The sequence below is a fragment of the Saimiri boliviensis genome, chromosome 4 (assembly GCF_048565385.1).
Source record: "Saimiri boliviensis isolate mSaiBol1 chromosome 4, mSaiBol1.pri, whole genome shotgun sequence".
Lineage (NCBI taxonomy): Eukaryota > Metazoa > Chordata > Mammalia > Primates > Cebidae > Saimiri > Saimiri boliviensis.
Window position 1 is genome coordinate 31373098 of NC_133452.1, and position 15775 is coordinate 31388872.

General features: G+C 39.5%; 1 protein-coding gene across 7 annotated transcripts in view; it reads left to right on the forward strand.

Annotated features, from left to right (window-relative positions):
- Window positions 1-15775, forward strand: part of NHSL1 (NHS like 1) — a 276841-nt gene that overhangs the window by 243907 nt on the left and 17159 nt on the right. For 5 of the 7 annotated variants that reach the window (XM_010337559.3, XM_074397388.1, XM_074397389.1 and 2 more), the window contains 2 exons: window positions 7720-7912; window positions 13096-13227. In XM_010337559.3, coding sequence (XP_010335861.3) covers window positions 7720-7912; window positions 13096-13227 — 325 coding nt within the window. The remainder of the gene's footprint in view (window positions 1-7719; window positions 7913-13095; window positions 13228-15775) is intronic. The other 2 variants (XM_039467645.2, XM_003926872.4) reach the window with 1 other exon arrangement.

The following is a 15775-nucleotide window of genomic DNA, read 5'->3' on the forward strand; positions in this document are numbered from 1 at the left end:
ACTCTATAGTCAGGGTCTATTCATACCTGCCTTCTCTTCCAGATTAATGGGCAGCATCCCTATCTTGTTGATCTCTGTGTTTCCAGTATGATGCCGAGCACCTGGCACATGGAAAGGCTCAGGTGCCAGGGACTGTGCTCAGTGCTGGATGGGAATATATTCAGTATTTATTGCAACCATGCAAGGTAGCTTTGATTATGCCCATATCATGGATGAGAAAACTGTATCTTGGAGAGGTTAGATCACTTGCCTAAGATCACATAGCTTTCAAATACTGAAACAAGATCTTTCTTTTTTAAAACACTTTTATTGAAGTATAACTTACATAAAACAATCTATACATGTTTAAAGTATATAACTTAATAAATTTTGACATATGTATACACACAGGAGACCATTACCATAATCAAGATGGTGAACACATCTGTCACCCCTAAAAGCAAAACCAGGATTTAAACCTAGACTCCAGAGCTCATGTTTTCCTTCTAGTAATGAGTGTACGGGGAATACAGCCTTTGCCACAGCGCTTTCCTCCTAACCATCCTCTTATGGGGAGTTTCGCATTGTTGAGATAATACAAAGGGCATCTTTTACAACCCAATTGACCATCAATTAAAAAATGAATAAATAAATGCAGTACTGGAATGGAATTTCACCCCAGTGAAATGAATGAATTATAGTTTCACACAACTACATGGCTGTGTCTTAGCTAATAGTAAGACAAAAACACAAAGAGAATAATACTATTTTTATAAAAGTCAGAGCAAATTTATGCACAGACATGCATGCACACATATACCAAGAGTAATTATGAACACGAAATTCAGGCTAGTGGTCAGCTCTGGGGAAGTAGGGAGATGGGATGGGGGCATGAGATGCAGTTTATTAGTAATGTTTTAGGTCATGGGTTGGGTAGTGAGTTCTTGAATATTCATCATATTATATAATTTTTATACATAATTCGTTATACCAATAGATCATTACAAATAAGACATATATGTTCTGATTAAGTGTTTTCATTAATTTGAGGAAAGGATCACTTCATATGGGACAGTTAAGATCCAAAATATTTTAATTCGCTGTGTGATAAGAAAGTTTAGAGCTCTTAGGGCCTGGTGCGGTGGTTCAGACCTGTAATCTCAGCACTTTGGAGGCTGAGGCAGGAGGATGGCTTGAGCCCAGAAGCCTGAGCTGCCATGAGCTATAATTGCTCTGCTGCACTCTAGCTGGGCAAAAGAGCCAGACCTCATCTCAAAAACAACAGAAAAAGAAAGTTTAGAGCTCTTGATAAAGCAATTAGATTTGAGGCAATGGGACTAATAGAATACGTACGAAAGAATGAAAAATGAGGCTAGGCACCGTGACTCACATCTGTAATCCCAACACTTTGGAGGCCAAGGCAGGTGGATCACCTGAGGTCAAGACCAACCTGGCCAATGTGGCAAAACCCCAATTCTAATAAAAATACAAAAAGTAGCCTGGCGTAGTGGTACATGCCTGTCATCCCATCTACTTGGGAGGCTGAGGCAGGAGAATTGCTTGAACCCAAGAGGCAGAGGATGCAACGAGCTGAGATCACGCCACTGCACTACACTCCTGCCTGGGGGACAGAGTGAGACTCTGTCTCAAAAGAAAAAATGAGCAATTAAAGTGACTTGATACCATGGATGTGGAAGTCACCCGTAGGCCATTATGGAGTTGCTAGATGAACCATGAACTGTGCTTCTATGTGGATTTATTTCCACTACCCCGACTTTTTCTGTTGTTGTTGACACCAGCAGGGGAAAAAAAAAAAAAAATGGCACAGAAAACAGAAATAAGTCAGGGTCTCTCATATCTAAGTCTGCTAAAGGCAGAAGGACATAGCCGAAAAAAAGGCTGCAGACGTTTTGGCACCTTGTGAAACTATTAAGGATCTTGAAAACCAAGAGTCAACACAGGAGATTTAATTCTAGGAGGAAGAGCATCAAAGACTGTCTTCTGAAAAGTACTGGAATGTCTGTTGGTGTCTTTTTAAATAGTGCTCTATATAGTTTCCTCTGTTCTCCATTTTCATGTAATAATTCTAAATGAGTACTAAGTTTAGCTCTGGCTATAATTCCGTTTTCTAACTTTCACAAACAAATCAAAACAAAAAAGACTGAACTAATTTGTGTTTCTTAGTTAGTCCCACTTTTGGATCAGTTCGCTGTTCTGAGAAAGAGAGCATATTTCATGTGAGACTGTATGGGAAAGAGACCCTATTTCAGGCCCTACATTGTCTATCTGGTGGGAGTGTTTGATTTCCAGCTAGGACCTAGCAGTCTCTAAAATGCAGGTCTTCCAACATCCAAAACTACAAAGTAACTGTCGGCGTTGCCTGTTTCTCTCCCTTTCAAAATGAAGCAATCTGACACAAGGAATCATGGCTTACGTTTCATTTGTGACTCTCCATTCCTTCCAGGACCAGGATATGGGCTATTGGTGAACATTACTGACCAATTGACAGATCCCAAAACTGCATTTAAGTTCTGAGAATAAAGTAATCTTAAACTCAATTTTTTTAAAAAGTCACCCTATATTGAGGGATTTCATTAACATTTGAAAGCTACTTGGGTCATTCTGTTCTCTATATGGGGAGATTTAGTCGATCAAAACATACAGCTGGTAAATGACAGTGCCAAGATGCTGGTACACACTGTTTTTTACTTGTATAGATTTTCAAAAGGTTTTGTTCTTATTTACAGATAAAAAGGGACATTTTGTTTTGAGACCAGAAGACCTAGTAATTTATTGTAAATATTGCCGTAACCTTGTTATTTTATACTGTTTCACAGGAGAGACTTTGGAGTCAGTTCTGGCTCCTAACCTCAGCTGCCCCCTTTTGAACTTTCCAAAAGTCAAGTTACTTTACTCCTTTGAATCTTCACTTTCTTATTTATTAAACAAGGCAAATACTGTGAAGATTAAGTGAGATAAGTTCTATAAAGCCTGCATGCAAAGCAAGGCGTATAGCCATCAGTTACTAAATGATGGCCCTTCTGAAGCTCAAATTCTGAAATAACCTATGCAATTCTGATTTGACACCTCATGGAACTTACTCTTGTTGGAGAGACAAGATTCACAAAATATATGTGTACTAGTTATACATACTAAAGAGGAAAAAAGAGATCAGGGAAAGGGGACACAAAATATTAGAAAGAAGTTGAAACTGAATAGGATCAACAGGTGGGACCCCAACAAAAGAAGACTCTTAAGGGGACCTAAAGGAAACGAAGGGGCTGTCTGTGTGGATGTCTATGGGAGGAGCGTTTCAGGCTGTGGGAACAGCAGGTGTAAAGGCCCTGAGGCAGGAGTGTCCATGGAACGGACAAGGTACAGCATGGAGGATGGCATGGCTGGAGTAGAATAAATATGGGAAAGAATAGTAGGAAATGCAGTCAGGGAGGTAACAGTGGCCAGCTGGTAGATCATGGAGGGTCTTAGAGGTCACGGTAGCGAGTTTGGAGGGTTTGAACAAAGGAGCAACATGATCTGACTTACATTTCTGAAAAGATCCTTTTGCCTGCCGTGTTGAGAGTAGACTATTAGAAGGGGAGGAGCAGGGGAGGATGGTCAACAGGGCAGGAAAATGGAGATAGTTAAGAGGCCAATGTGGTAATTCAGGGTTACCTTGTCCATCTTAACGGGCTAATCATGTTGTGTTCTGCTATTGAGATACGGGAGGTTTTTCTGTGCCCCTGCTGTGTTTATACACACTGTGAGGAACGGGAGTCACATCATCCTGGAAGTCGTCCATCCTGGTGTTTTATGTTCTTTAGTAGATTTGCGGTACTGTATCACAGTCATATTTGCACATAACTTTATCTGTGCCCTGCTTGTCTGGGAAACTTTCTTGTAAGAGAAAGGAGCACTTTACAAAGTGGACTCTCTTTGTCATTTGTCATGTTGGAGTGATCCCTGGTGATTGTCCCTAGGGGAAGTGCTGTTTCATTATGGGAGTTATCGATTCTGACACTATCAGTCAACTAGAAGAAAAGTAGGTTAGTGGGGCTGATGAGCACCATTGAGATGCTTACTAACGGTAGACAGTGCTTCCTCCTGCTCCCACGGCAGACGTCACGTGGAAAAGCACGCTACAGAGCATAGAGAGCTGTAGTCTGAAACCTTTACTTTTCTTTCTTTTAAACCTTTCTGGTTAGGATTTGCTTTGTATTGCCATCAAAATTTATACTGTAATTCAAGGTTGCCTGAAAAATTATATGTATGCATGTGTATCAGGAAATTGGAGTAATCCTCTAATTTACTAGCTTGAGATTCACCCTCAGACATGTAGCCTTTATACAAACTGCCATGAAATTCTTCAGTGACATTAATTTTAGTGTATGTGTGTGTGTGTTTGTGTGTGTGTGTGTGTGTGTGTGCGCGCACGCATGTCTGCATCTTAAGGGTAGAGAATATGTATTATAAATCAAATTTAACTAGTGTCACGACCCCAAAAAGGCTGGAAGTAATTGATTTACATCAGTGTGGCATAGCTGCTGCTGTCTCAAAAACCTCTTTGATTATTTTTAAGGATCTGTGTGAGTTTTAACCCTTTAACCAGAATCAGATCAAATATCAACGGATATAGTACAATTTAGTATTATAAGACACTAGTAACATACTCAGTTTATAAATGGAGTGTATTTGTCCATTTAATTACAAACATTGTCCTTAGGTGGAAAAGAAACTGGATGATCATTCAATGTATATTATGTATTAAAAACAGCAAGTAAATGTATTGAGGTATCTAATTATGTGATTTATCTTTAACACCTGCCTTTATTATTGTTAGTCTCCTTGTGGTAAAAGAAAAAAATAAGTACCCGTCAATTCGTGACTTCACTTTTCTAAAGTCATATTTATATCAGTACCACCTTCATATCCATGATTGTGTGTGTGTGTGGCGGGGGGTGGGCAGGGGGAGAGAGAGAGTGAGAGAGATACTGAGTCTTGCTTTGTTGCCAGGCTGGAGTGCAATGGTGTGATCTTGGCTCACTACATCCTTCACCTCCTAGGTTCAAGTGATTCTCCTGCCTCAGCCTCGGAGGCACACGCCACCATGCCCAGCTAATTTTTTTGTGTTTTAGAAGAGAGAGAGTTTCACCATGTTGGCCAGGACAGTCTCAACCTTGTGATCCACCCGCTTCTGCCTCCCAAAGTGCAGGGATTATAGGCATGAACCACCGTTCCCTGCCTATATCCATGATATTTAACAGTCATAGACACTTTCACATTTATCATCTTATTAGGTCCTCAGAGCACCTCTGTGGATGCACAGAGATAGGCCCTGGGGCTCCATTTTACAGCAAAGGAAACATCAAAATTTAGAACAGACTTGGGTCTTTGGATTCTTAGTCTAGGGCCTTATTCCCAACACCAAACTATTTTCTTTAGCTCTTAACCTAGTCTTTTTCAGATTTATAGAGCTCTAGTAGTTGTAGAATAAACACGGATTTTTGCAGCAAGATGAATGCAGCAGCAGTAAACAGTGATGACAGTGTTTTTATGTTTGAAATTTCTTTTTTTGAAACGGAGTTTCGTTCTTGTTGCCCAGGCTGGAGCGCAATGGTGTGATCTTGACTCACTGCAACCTCCACCTCCCAGATTCAAGTGATTCTTCTGCCTCAGCCTCCTGAGTAGCTGGGATTACAGGCATGTGCCTGGCTAATTTTGTATTTTTAGTAGAGATGGGTTTTCTCCTGTTGGTCAGGCTGGTCTTAAACTCCTGACCTCAGGTGATCCTCCTTCCTCATCCTCCCAAAGTGCTGGGATTATAGGTATGAGCCACCACACCCGGCCTGAAATTTCTAACCAATGCATTTCTGTATTTTCTCATCTGTGTCCTCTTAGAAACTTGCATTATATCCAGAAAGGTGGCCGGGTGCAGTGGCTCAAGCCTGTAATCCCAGCATTTTGGGAGGCCAAGGCGGGTGGATCACGAGGTCAAGCAATTGAGACCATCCTGGTCAACATGGTGAAACCCCGTCTCTACTAAAAATACAAAACATTAGCCGGGCGTGGTGGCGTGTGCCTATAATTCCAGCTACTCAGGAGGCTGAGGCAGGAGAATTGCCTGAACCCAGGAGGCGGAGGTTGTGGTGAGCCGAGATCACGCCATTGCACTCCAGCCTGGGTAACAAGAGCGAAACTCTGTTTCAGGAAAAAAAAAAAAAAAAAAAAAAAAATCCAGAAAGGTTAAAACATGCCTTGTAAAGATAAATAAATCCTCAGAAACATAATGTTAAATCAAAGAAATATGCCACAAAAGAAAACAGACAGTGTGATTCCCTTTATAGAAAGTTCAAATATAGACAAAACAAAACTGTGGTATTAGAAGTCGCGATAGCAGTTACCCTGATTTGGGACTATGTGGTTGGGATGGGGGAGTGTATTGAACTGAGTGCTGGTTGTACAGGTATTCCCTTTGGGAAGGTTCACTGACTTTTTATTCCTCAGTAAAATTCTTTCTAAAAGCTTTATTTTCATAACTGGTAGTTCTGTTAAAATGCTTCAGACTTAAAGAGCAGTTCTTACATATTTATTTTATATTATAAGCTCCATTTCCCCCACAAAAGTCAATTACCCATTTTGCTGTGTTCCTAAGCACCTGCATTTATTTGGGCTTCTTGGAGCGTCTTAGTCACAGAACCAGCTGCCGGGGAGCCAGGGTGAAGTCCATCATAAAATGCTTGCCAACACAACGTTATTGTGCGCACTCTTTCAGGTGTTATAGGAAAGAAAGGTATTGAGGAAGGGCTCTCCAGTTAGGATATTAACCCATATCAAAACAGACACTGCTAGAAATGTTTTCACAGAATTCTGATAAGGCAGAGCAGGGCTTTAGTCAGCTTCTTATAATTGAGCAATTTCACACTGATTTTTTCCCATATAAGTGGCTTCAGAAGAGCAGAAATAGTTGAACAATAATAGCTCTATCATTTTCAAAATGTCCCTTGAAGTCAAGGCCTGAAGGAAATAAGATTGAGGCTAGAAATTACTTTGAGCAAAACTAAATTTTAATAAAAATGGGAACTGATGGCCACAACCATGGTATTTGTCTCTAGGCTTTAACATTAAACTAAATCCATGAGCTTGCTTTTTTTTTTTTTTTTAAAGATAGAGTCTCCACTCTGTTGCCCAGGCTGGAGTGCAGTGACATGATCTTGGCTCACTGAAACCTCTGCCTCCTGGGTCCAAGCCATCCTCCTGTCTCAGCCTCTCAAGTAGCTGGGATTATAGATGCCCACCACCATGCCCAGCTAGTTTTTTAAATTTTTAATAGAAACTTGGTTTCATTATGTTGGCCAGGCTGATCTTGAACTCCTGACCTCAAGTGATGCAGCTACCTCAACCTCCCAAAGTGCTGGGATCACAGGCATGAGCTACTGTGCCCGGCCATTCCATGAACTTTCTGACCACAGTATATAGAGGGAAAGCAGAAAGGACTTCAAAGATTTTGTGGGTCAGCAGAACCTTTTGCAGTCTTCACAATGTACAGACTAAGGCCAGTGTAAATCATGCATATTATGGGTCAGACTCAAGAGGATGAGCAAACCACTGCTTCTGTTCCTAGAAGCGACCAATCATTTTGGCTTCCTTTAAACCAATCTAATGTTTTAACAATAAGAAGTATATTTTAAAATGTTTCTGCCAGCTCTTTATACACTGTGGCTGCTGCTTCTTTTTTCTCTACAGTGTTCTCTCTCTTCATCAGAAGAAGAAAGATTTGTTTCCATCAGGAGACCTAAAACACCAACCTCAAATGACTTCTCCGACCTTAATACTCAGACCAACTGGACCAAGTCGCTTCCACTGCCAACACCAGAAGAGAAGATGCGACAGCAAGCCCAAACAGTCCAGGCTGATGTGGTGCCTATTAACATAACTGGTACGCTTTCCCAGGCAGAGACATGTTCAGAATGTACTTGGGAGAATGACTGTAGCTTTTGTTATATGCTGTTAACATTTCATTGCTACATCAGAGGTGAATAGCTGTGGTCTGACTTCATGCTCTTTGTTTACTGAAAGGAATATTAAAACTACATACGTGTGTGCATATAACATATCAACTGTTTGTTGGGTCAGAAGACTATGTCGCCAAACATTGGTTGTCAAAGAACTCAATGGTCCAACGATTCATCTTAAGAGTGTCTCTTTTAATTAAATTGCTTGCTTGTTAGTAAGCCTTTGGTTATACAGAAACATCTTGTAAATGTGGTCCTAGGTATGAAGAAAAATTACATACTTCTAAAGGGTTAAGTAAGGCCAGGCGCAGTGGCTCATGCCTGTAATCCCAGCACTTTGGGAGGCTGAGGCGGGCAGATCACAAGGTCAGGGGTTTGAGACCAGCCTGGCTAATATGGTGAAACCCATCTCTACTAAAAATACAAAAGTTGGCCAGGCATGTTGGTGGGTGCCTGTAGTCCCAGCAACTCAGGAGGCTGAGGCAGGAGAATTGCTTGAATCTGGGATTGGGCCACTCTACTCCAATCTGGGTGACAGAGTGAGACTCCACCTCAAAAAAACAAAAACAAAAACAGGTTAAGTAATATTTACAGAAGTAAAGAAATAATTATTTTGTGATGTTTCTGAATGATAGATTTTCTAGAAATTGTCTAAAGTAGAAAAAAGGAGACATTACTTAAGCAAAATTTCTTATGAATGTAAAATTTTTAAAATATGTTATATTAAGCTGAAATACAAATATTAATTGCCAAACCTGAAATTCAAGTTCGGAATATGATACTCAGCCTGAAATTATTTGTGACAAGGTAACAACAAGGCACATAAAGTTCAAAGTTGATCTTTGATGAGCTTAGGAGAGCTGTTAAAAAGTTATCAAAATTGGCTGGGCACAGTGGCTCTCACCTGTAATCCCAGCATTTTGGATAGCCAAGGCAGGTGGATCACCTGAGGTCAGGAGTTCAAGATCAGCCTGGCCAACATGGTGAAACCCCATCTCTACTAAAAATACAAAATTAGCCAAGCATGGTGGCACGCACCTGTAATCCCAGCTACTCAGTAGTCTGAGGCAGGAGAATCGTTTGAATCTGGGAGGCGGAGGTTGCAGTGAGCCGAGAGATTGCACCATTGTGCTTCAGTCTGGGCCAAAAAAAGCGAAACTCTGCCTAAGAAAAAAAGATATTAAAAATTTCCTGCCTTATCACCTTCATAGCCCACAAGGAGCATGAGCCAGTGGTTTGGGGAGAGTACAAAGTGCAAAATAGACATGTGAAGAGTTAATAGCTTCAACTGTTAATTAAATTGTGTGTTTGATGGAAATAGATGACTGGTAGTGGTCATTGATAATCAGTTCATACAAAGCAGGGCCCCTGAGGCCAGAAGCTAACAAAAAAACTAGGTAACCAAAAAGAATGAGTTTTCATGAATATTTACTCTGGAAACTCATAGCATCCTTGCTGTGCTTCTGAGGCTACTGATGTTAGAAACCTTTAGAAAACTTTTTGCCATGGCATTGGTGAGCTCGTAGAGGGCTAATAGCATTTTAAGAGTCACTGAAGATTTTTTTAAAACCTTACCAGATATTTAGAAATTACATTTAGAACTCATACTTTGAATTCCATAGAAATTTAATAAATAAGTACATGAATTATTTTCAAATCAGTATATATTTTTCCACATTTATTTTACTTAAACCGTAAAAGAATAGCAGGCCATTTTAATCCATTTTCTCTGCAAACAATGTTATTGATCTTTCTGAATATGCTTTCTATCTACCTAGATCATATTTTTTAAAGATTATTTTTAAAAGTATAACTGTTTTAGAACAAAGTATAATGCTTATTGCTCAGTGAAATATATGGCTGCTTATTTTCTATAAGAAAATGAATTACATTATTTGATTGATTAGATGCAGCAGAAATGTAATTACATTATATATAATTAAATGCCTATGAAATAATATTAGAAGATAAGAAGATTGTGCTATGAAATATGACAATCCTTAATGGAATTAAGGTGAAATGCATTATCTTGAGCTTATGAGATTTAAAATAGAGTAGCTAGAGTTTCAGGAATGAAGAATTATTTGCAATGAATTATGCTGTCACAACAGAAGACAGTGTCATGTCTCTGAGCTTTAATTCTATCCTATTTGATGACTAAGAAAAGATGAATTAGAGTTTAAAGAGAGACCTTTAAAATGCTACACACTAAAGGTGAATGACAATAAAGAAAGAGCAATAAGAGTTATGTCAAAATGTAATTTACTTTTAATTGAGTGGTTAACGTTTTGCAGAAATGCCAAGAGTAAATATAATACCTACTCACATATTTACTGATTCATTTTCTACATCTGTGTGTGCACATGTACACACACATATTTCTTAAAGAATTAGTTTTTCTAACCTGGCATAAAAAACAATAAATTTAAAACGTTCACTTTTAGTGGTTGAATTGACATAGGTTATATAGCTCCTTGCTCTTTAAATTATATATTTCTAAAGTCCTATAAGATATTTGAGATTTAAAAAAAAAAAACAATTTCCTTTAGGGAATTGTTATGTGCTCATTAGTTAGGGTGAGCATTAGCCTCTAGTTTGATTTTCCTAGTAGGACTCAACAGGAAAAAAAAAAAATGGCAATTGCAGCCTGCTACACATGGAAGTAGAATGTTAGCACCATGAACTGCTAGCTTGAAAACTGATTTAATCTCTTTAGTTATAGTCTTGGGGGCACTTGACATGTTCTAAAACTTGAAGAGGAAAAAATATTTAAAGTAATATGTACATATAAATATGTTCTGTACTCTGCTGTGTGGGATAACAACTCTTCCACCTGGAAGATAAGGATAGTGGATAAACATGCTTAAAGAATTTTTACAAACTGGTTTTGTACTGATGTTTGAGCTGTCCTTTTTTTTTTTTTTTTTGATTTAAAAGAGTTTAATTGAGCAATGAACGATTCATGAATTGGGCAGCCTCCAGAGCCAGAGTATGCCCAGAGACTTCCCAAGTTTATTTCTAAATAGTAACCATGACTGATGAATGCCATTTTTCAATTAAAGGCAGTGATTAAATTCACAGATATTTATTGAATACCTGCTTTGTGCCAGGCATTAGCTTAGTGCCATAGGGGATGTTAAAGTACATGCATCACAGTCTGTACCCTCAAAAAATGTATAATCCAGTAGAGGAGACAGACTTTTTTTAGGTCATGCTGCAAGATCAACTGTTTGGTACTTTTAATGGGGTGTGTCTTAGATGTTCATCCTCAAATGGTTTGTTTCTTAATTTTCTTGGAATTTGGGTGGTTTTATCTTTTGTTTTTGTCTAGGAAGCAAAACTGGAGACTAAATGCAATTTTCTTTTATTTCTTTTTTGGAGATGGGGGTCTCACTCTGTTGCCCATGCTGGAGTGCAGTGGTGCAATCTCAGCTCACTGCAACCTCCGCCTGCCAGGCTCAAGTGATCCTCCCACCTCAGTCTCCTGAGTAGGTAGGACCACAGGTGCATGCCACCACACCCAGATACCATTTTTGTATTTTTGGTAGAGACGGGGTTTCACCAGGTTGCTTAGGCTGGTCTGGAACCCTTAAATTCAAGTGATCCATCCTCAGCCCTCCAAACTGCTGAGATTATAGGTATGAGCCACAACACTGGCCCAAGTGCAACTTTCTATTAATGTTTTGTCTGTTCTTAATGTCTTGATACAAGGAGGTTTTTTCTTCTGCTGCAGGGAACTAATGAACCACTGCAGTTGTGATTTGCCCCTCACATGTGCCATTTATGCCGTTGAACTTAGTGGCCCATTTTTTCACAGCATTGGCACCTTCTGCTATTTAAGGGTCTTCTCTCAGTCATTTCTGTTTTTCTCCATTAGTGACAAAATTGTAAGCATTTGCAAATTTGCAAGCATTATTTAAGTTTGTTTCTCCGTAGGGTAAATGTATTTTGATCATTCAGATCTTTTATTCCCTGTTTCGATTAGATAAGGTTTCCAGTTTTTTCTTACCAACATAGAAGTTACATTGTCCACAACATACCTGCATTGAATGTGTGTCAGTAATGCTAAGAGTGAATGGTTCTATACTTTTGTGCATAAAATGATAGAAGTTTATGATTTGTGTGTGTGTGTGTGTGTGTGTGCGCGCACACACACACACACACACGATTAAAAATAACTTATTGAGGAAAATAACCATTCAAAAAGGTCAGTCCTGTGAGACTTTAAACTGGCAGGTAATTTGAAGCAGACCAGTCTATAACAGATGCTGTTATATACTATACTTTATTATTTTATGGTTTCTCATGGTGTGTTAATCAAACACACCTACACTCTGGAAAGAAAACAAGAAGTTCCGTGATGTGGCATTCCAGGTTTGATTTAAAAATCACCTGAAATGTCTGAATTAAGATCAACTTTTAAAAGTAATTGTGAAATTGAAGCAATTCAGCTTTAATAATAGCAGTGCTACTGGGTCTCATTGTGGTAAAAGTACTTTATCATTATAAGGCGTTTCATTTTTCATTACAGTTGTATGTCACATCATCTTGTCATCGCTATGTGACATGGAATAGTTACTACAGTCTATCCAAATTGTCAGCCTTTTTGATTGAAGAAAAAGCTTTTCATTCCGGAAATCTTGATTAAGTTACTTATTTCAGCACACAAGGCAAGAAATTAATGTTGATCTCTGCAGGATAACCAGATGATTAAAACATATTCATTACCGTCACCACCTTCACACTAATGTAGACTGGTTTTGGTGACCAGAGGATATATGTGAAACATTTGCAAAATTTTGTTTCGTTGAATAACACAGAATCACTCTTCCAGTGTGTTATGGAATTTGCATTTGCTACTCCAGCTCATTTGAAAATGAGATCAAGGTGCTTCCTTTGGAAGGACACACAGGTAGAACTTGGAAAACAGCCTTACGATGATAATGTGCTTTCCTGCCTTTTTTGCCCTTCAGTGTTCATCATCATATGACTGGCTAACATTATTAATACCTTCTTATCATTTTACAACAAGCTTCTGGAAGAAAGTGCATGGTGTCAGCTTGCTTGAAAATAACATTGCTTTGCTTGTTCTACTGCTCTGCATTAGGGGAGAATTTCGATCGCCAGGCCAGCCTTCGGCGGTCTCTAATTTACACAGACACTCTGGTAAGACGGCCGAAGAAAGTCAAAAGGAGAAAGACTATTACAGGAGTCCCTGACAACATACAGAAGGAGCTAGGTATGGCTCATCAGAACTGTATTCTGTTGCCCTTCACTACGGCTGGGCCTTATTGCGCTAACCTCATTTGTGGTGCTTATAAAATCAATACATTCTGATAGCCGTTTGGTGCCCCAAAGGGCCAGCTTCCTTCCTGAATGAGGCAGTAGGTACAAATCTTAACATCCCGTGGAGAGAGTTGATTGAATTTTGGGGAGAAGATACAAGGCTGGGGAAGAGCTTACATAAAAACGATTAACTGGGATGATAGAAATTGATAGTTACTTCATCATCGCTGTGTGACATGGAACACTAGTTACTTCCACAATTAAATTTATTTTCATTTAGATCTTAAGTTTTCATGAAATGGAAGAGTCATTCTAGGACATCAAATTACGAATATGGACTTTCACTATAATTATAATGACACTACTGGTGGCATTTTGTCATCAGAAACGACAGTCTGGGATTATTGGTAAATATAGATAAAATAGTCGTTTATATTGGATAGTGCCTTTATTACTTTCAGTGAAACAATTTCATAGCCTCTTAATTCTTTATGTTCAACCTGTGATGAAAATAGAAAAAATGTTTTGGCTGGCGAAGAGGGTTGTTTATTTACTTACCCGTTTTGTTTCTGGTCATCTTAATACATGCTTTGGATAATCCTTTTGTTTTCCTCTTTCTAGTTTAACTTCCTCTTCCTGTTTTTTAATAGGGCGCAGCAAGAATGTCTGCAGAGGCATCATAGCATAACTCCTCGGTTAGGGGTAGGACTCCAGTGCCAGCCTGCTTGGTTGAACCCTAACTCTGCCACTCGCTTTCTGGGTGACCTCAGTTAACTTCATCTCTCTGAGTCTACTTCCTCATTTAACAAATGGGCTTGGTAATGTTAAGAGAACCTACCTCGGGCCGGGCGCGGTGGCTCAAGCCTGTAATCCCAGCACTTTGGGAGGCTGAGGCGGGTGGATCACAAGGTTGAGAGATCGAGACCATCCTGGTCAACAAGGTGAAACCCCGTCTCTAATAAAAATACAAAAAAAATTAGCTGGGCATGGTGGTGTGTGCCTGTAATCCCAGCTACTCAGGAGGCTGAGGCAGGAGAATTGCTTGAACCCAGGAGGCGGAGGTTGCGGTGAGCCGAGATCGTGCCATTGCACTCCAGCCTGGGTAACAAGAGCGAAACTACGTCTCCAAAAAAAAAAAAAAGAGAGAACCTACCTCATAGGGTTGTTGGAGAACAATTTATGCATGTGAGGCCTTTGGTACTTGATTAGTACCTGGTACTACCATAAACCTAATAGCTACTATGGTGATTATTATAGGAAACTTAATACTACCTGTCTTGAAATGCGTTCTTTCCTCTTTGGCCAACTATGGACTTATTTCCTAATAGTTACTTTCACCTGATGTTTTTATTTACTCTCGAAAGTTATACCCTAGAAACTCAGAGTCATTATTTCTGAGATTTCCAGTTAGTCTTTTAGTCAAAATGAGTTTAACCAGTAATAGTGATATGTCTGTTATAGCACCTTGAGGTTGGATGTCAGCTGCTGGGTGCCGCAGGCATTGTGCTTCTCTGTTTGTTTTCCCAAACACCGTGGCTTGAATGCCTTGTATTAGAGAGCACAGACTCACTTTTCTTTAGCTGACATTTTCTCCTTTACTGCTGTCCACTTTTGTAGTGTCTATGTTCCACTTTCTGTGCTGTAGCAGCAGTCAGATGAGAATAGCCTTTGCTCCAGGTAGCCACGGGGACCCAAATGGTATACAGGCGCTTGTCCTATTCTACAGTGGATTGGTTTATTACAAACAAAGGCAAGACTGCAGCTGCTCCCATGGGGTTGTGAAGTCTGTCTTTGGTTTGTGCCCCACATGCTGCTGCTATTAGTGGGCTGGTTCCTCTGTGACTACCTGAGGTCTGCAGGCACTTTCCCTCAACCTACCTTAAGGACACATGTGTGCTTTCTCTCTTTCCTCTCAGCTTATCTTTGCCTTATTCTTTCAGACTTTTTTTCCACTCTTGAAGTGACAGCTAATTAATTTGGAAACTCATCTGTACTCATAGCATAGGTTCAGTAGATAGTTAATGGAGTAATTTCTTAAAGCACTTCAGCAACATTTATACTTTAACTGGTCTTTTTAGAGATGTGCCTTCAAGGAGTGACTTTAAAAGCAGACATTTAGGCCCTTTGTAAAATCAGAAGGATAGTTTGGCCCAAATAAAGATGCACATACACATACGTATTCCATGCGCATTGTCTATATGTGTATGTATATGACATCTAGAATGAGAGTTACGAATTTTTATCACTTTTGTTACTGAACCAAACAGTATGGAAGCCAATAACTCAGTTGCTTCTTCGATCTTACTGGAATGGTCTGGCCAGGTAGATAAATCATGTCATTTGTAATTCTGGTATTTTTTAAATCAGTGATTAAATCCATGGAATCCACATTCATTTCTCTTTTACATGTGACATGGAACTGCCACTAATGCTGGAGGGAAGAAAATAGCTTTCCCCACATTGTCTGGGTTGTGACCGTTGCCAGACACGAGACAGTCAAT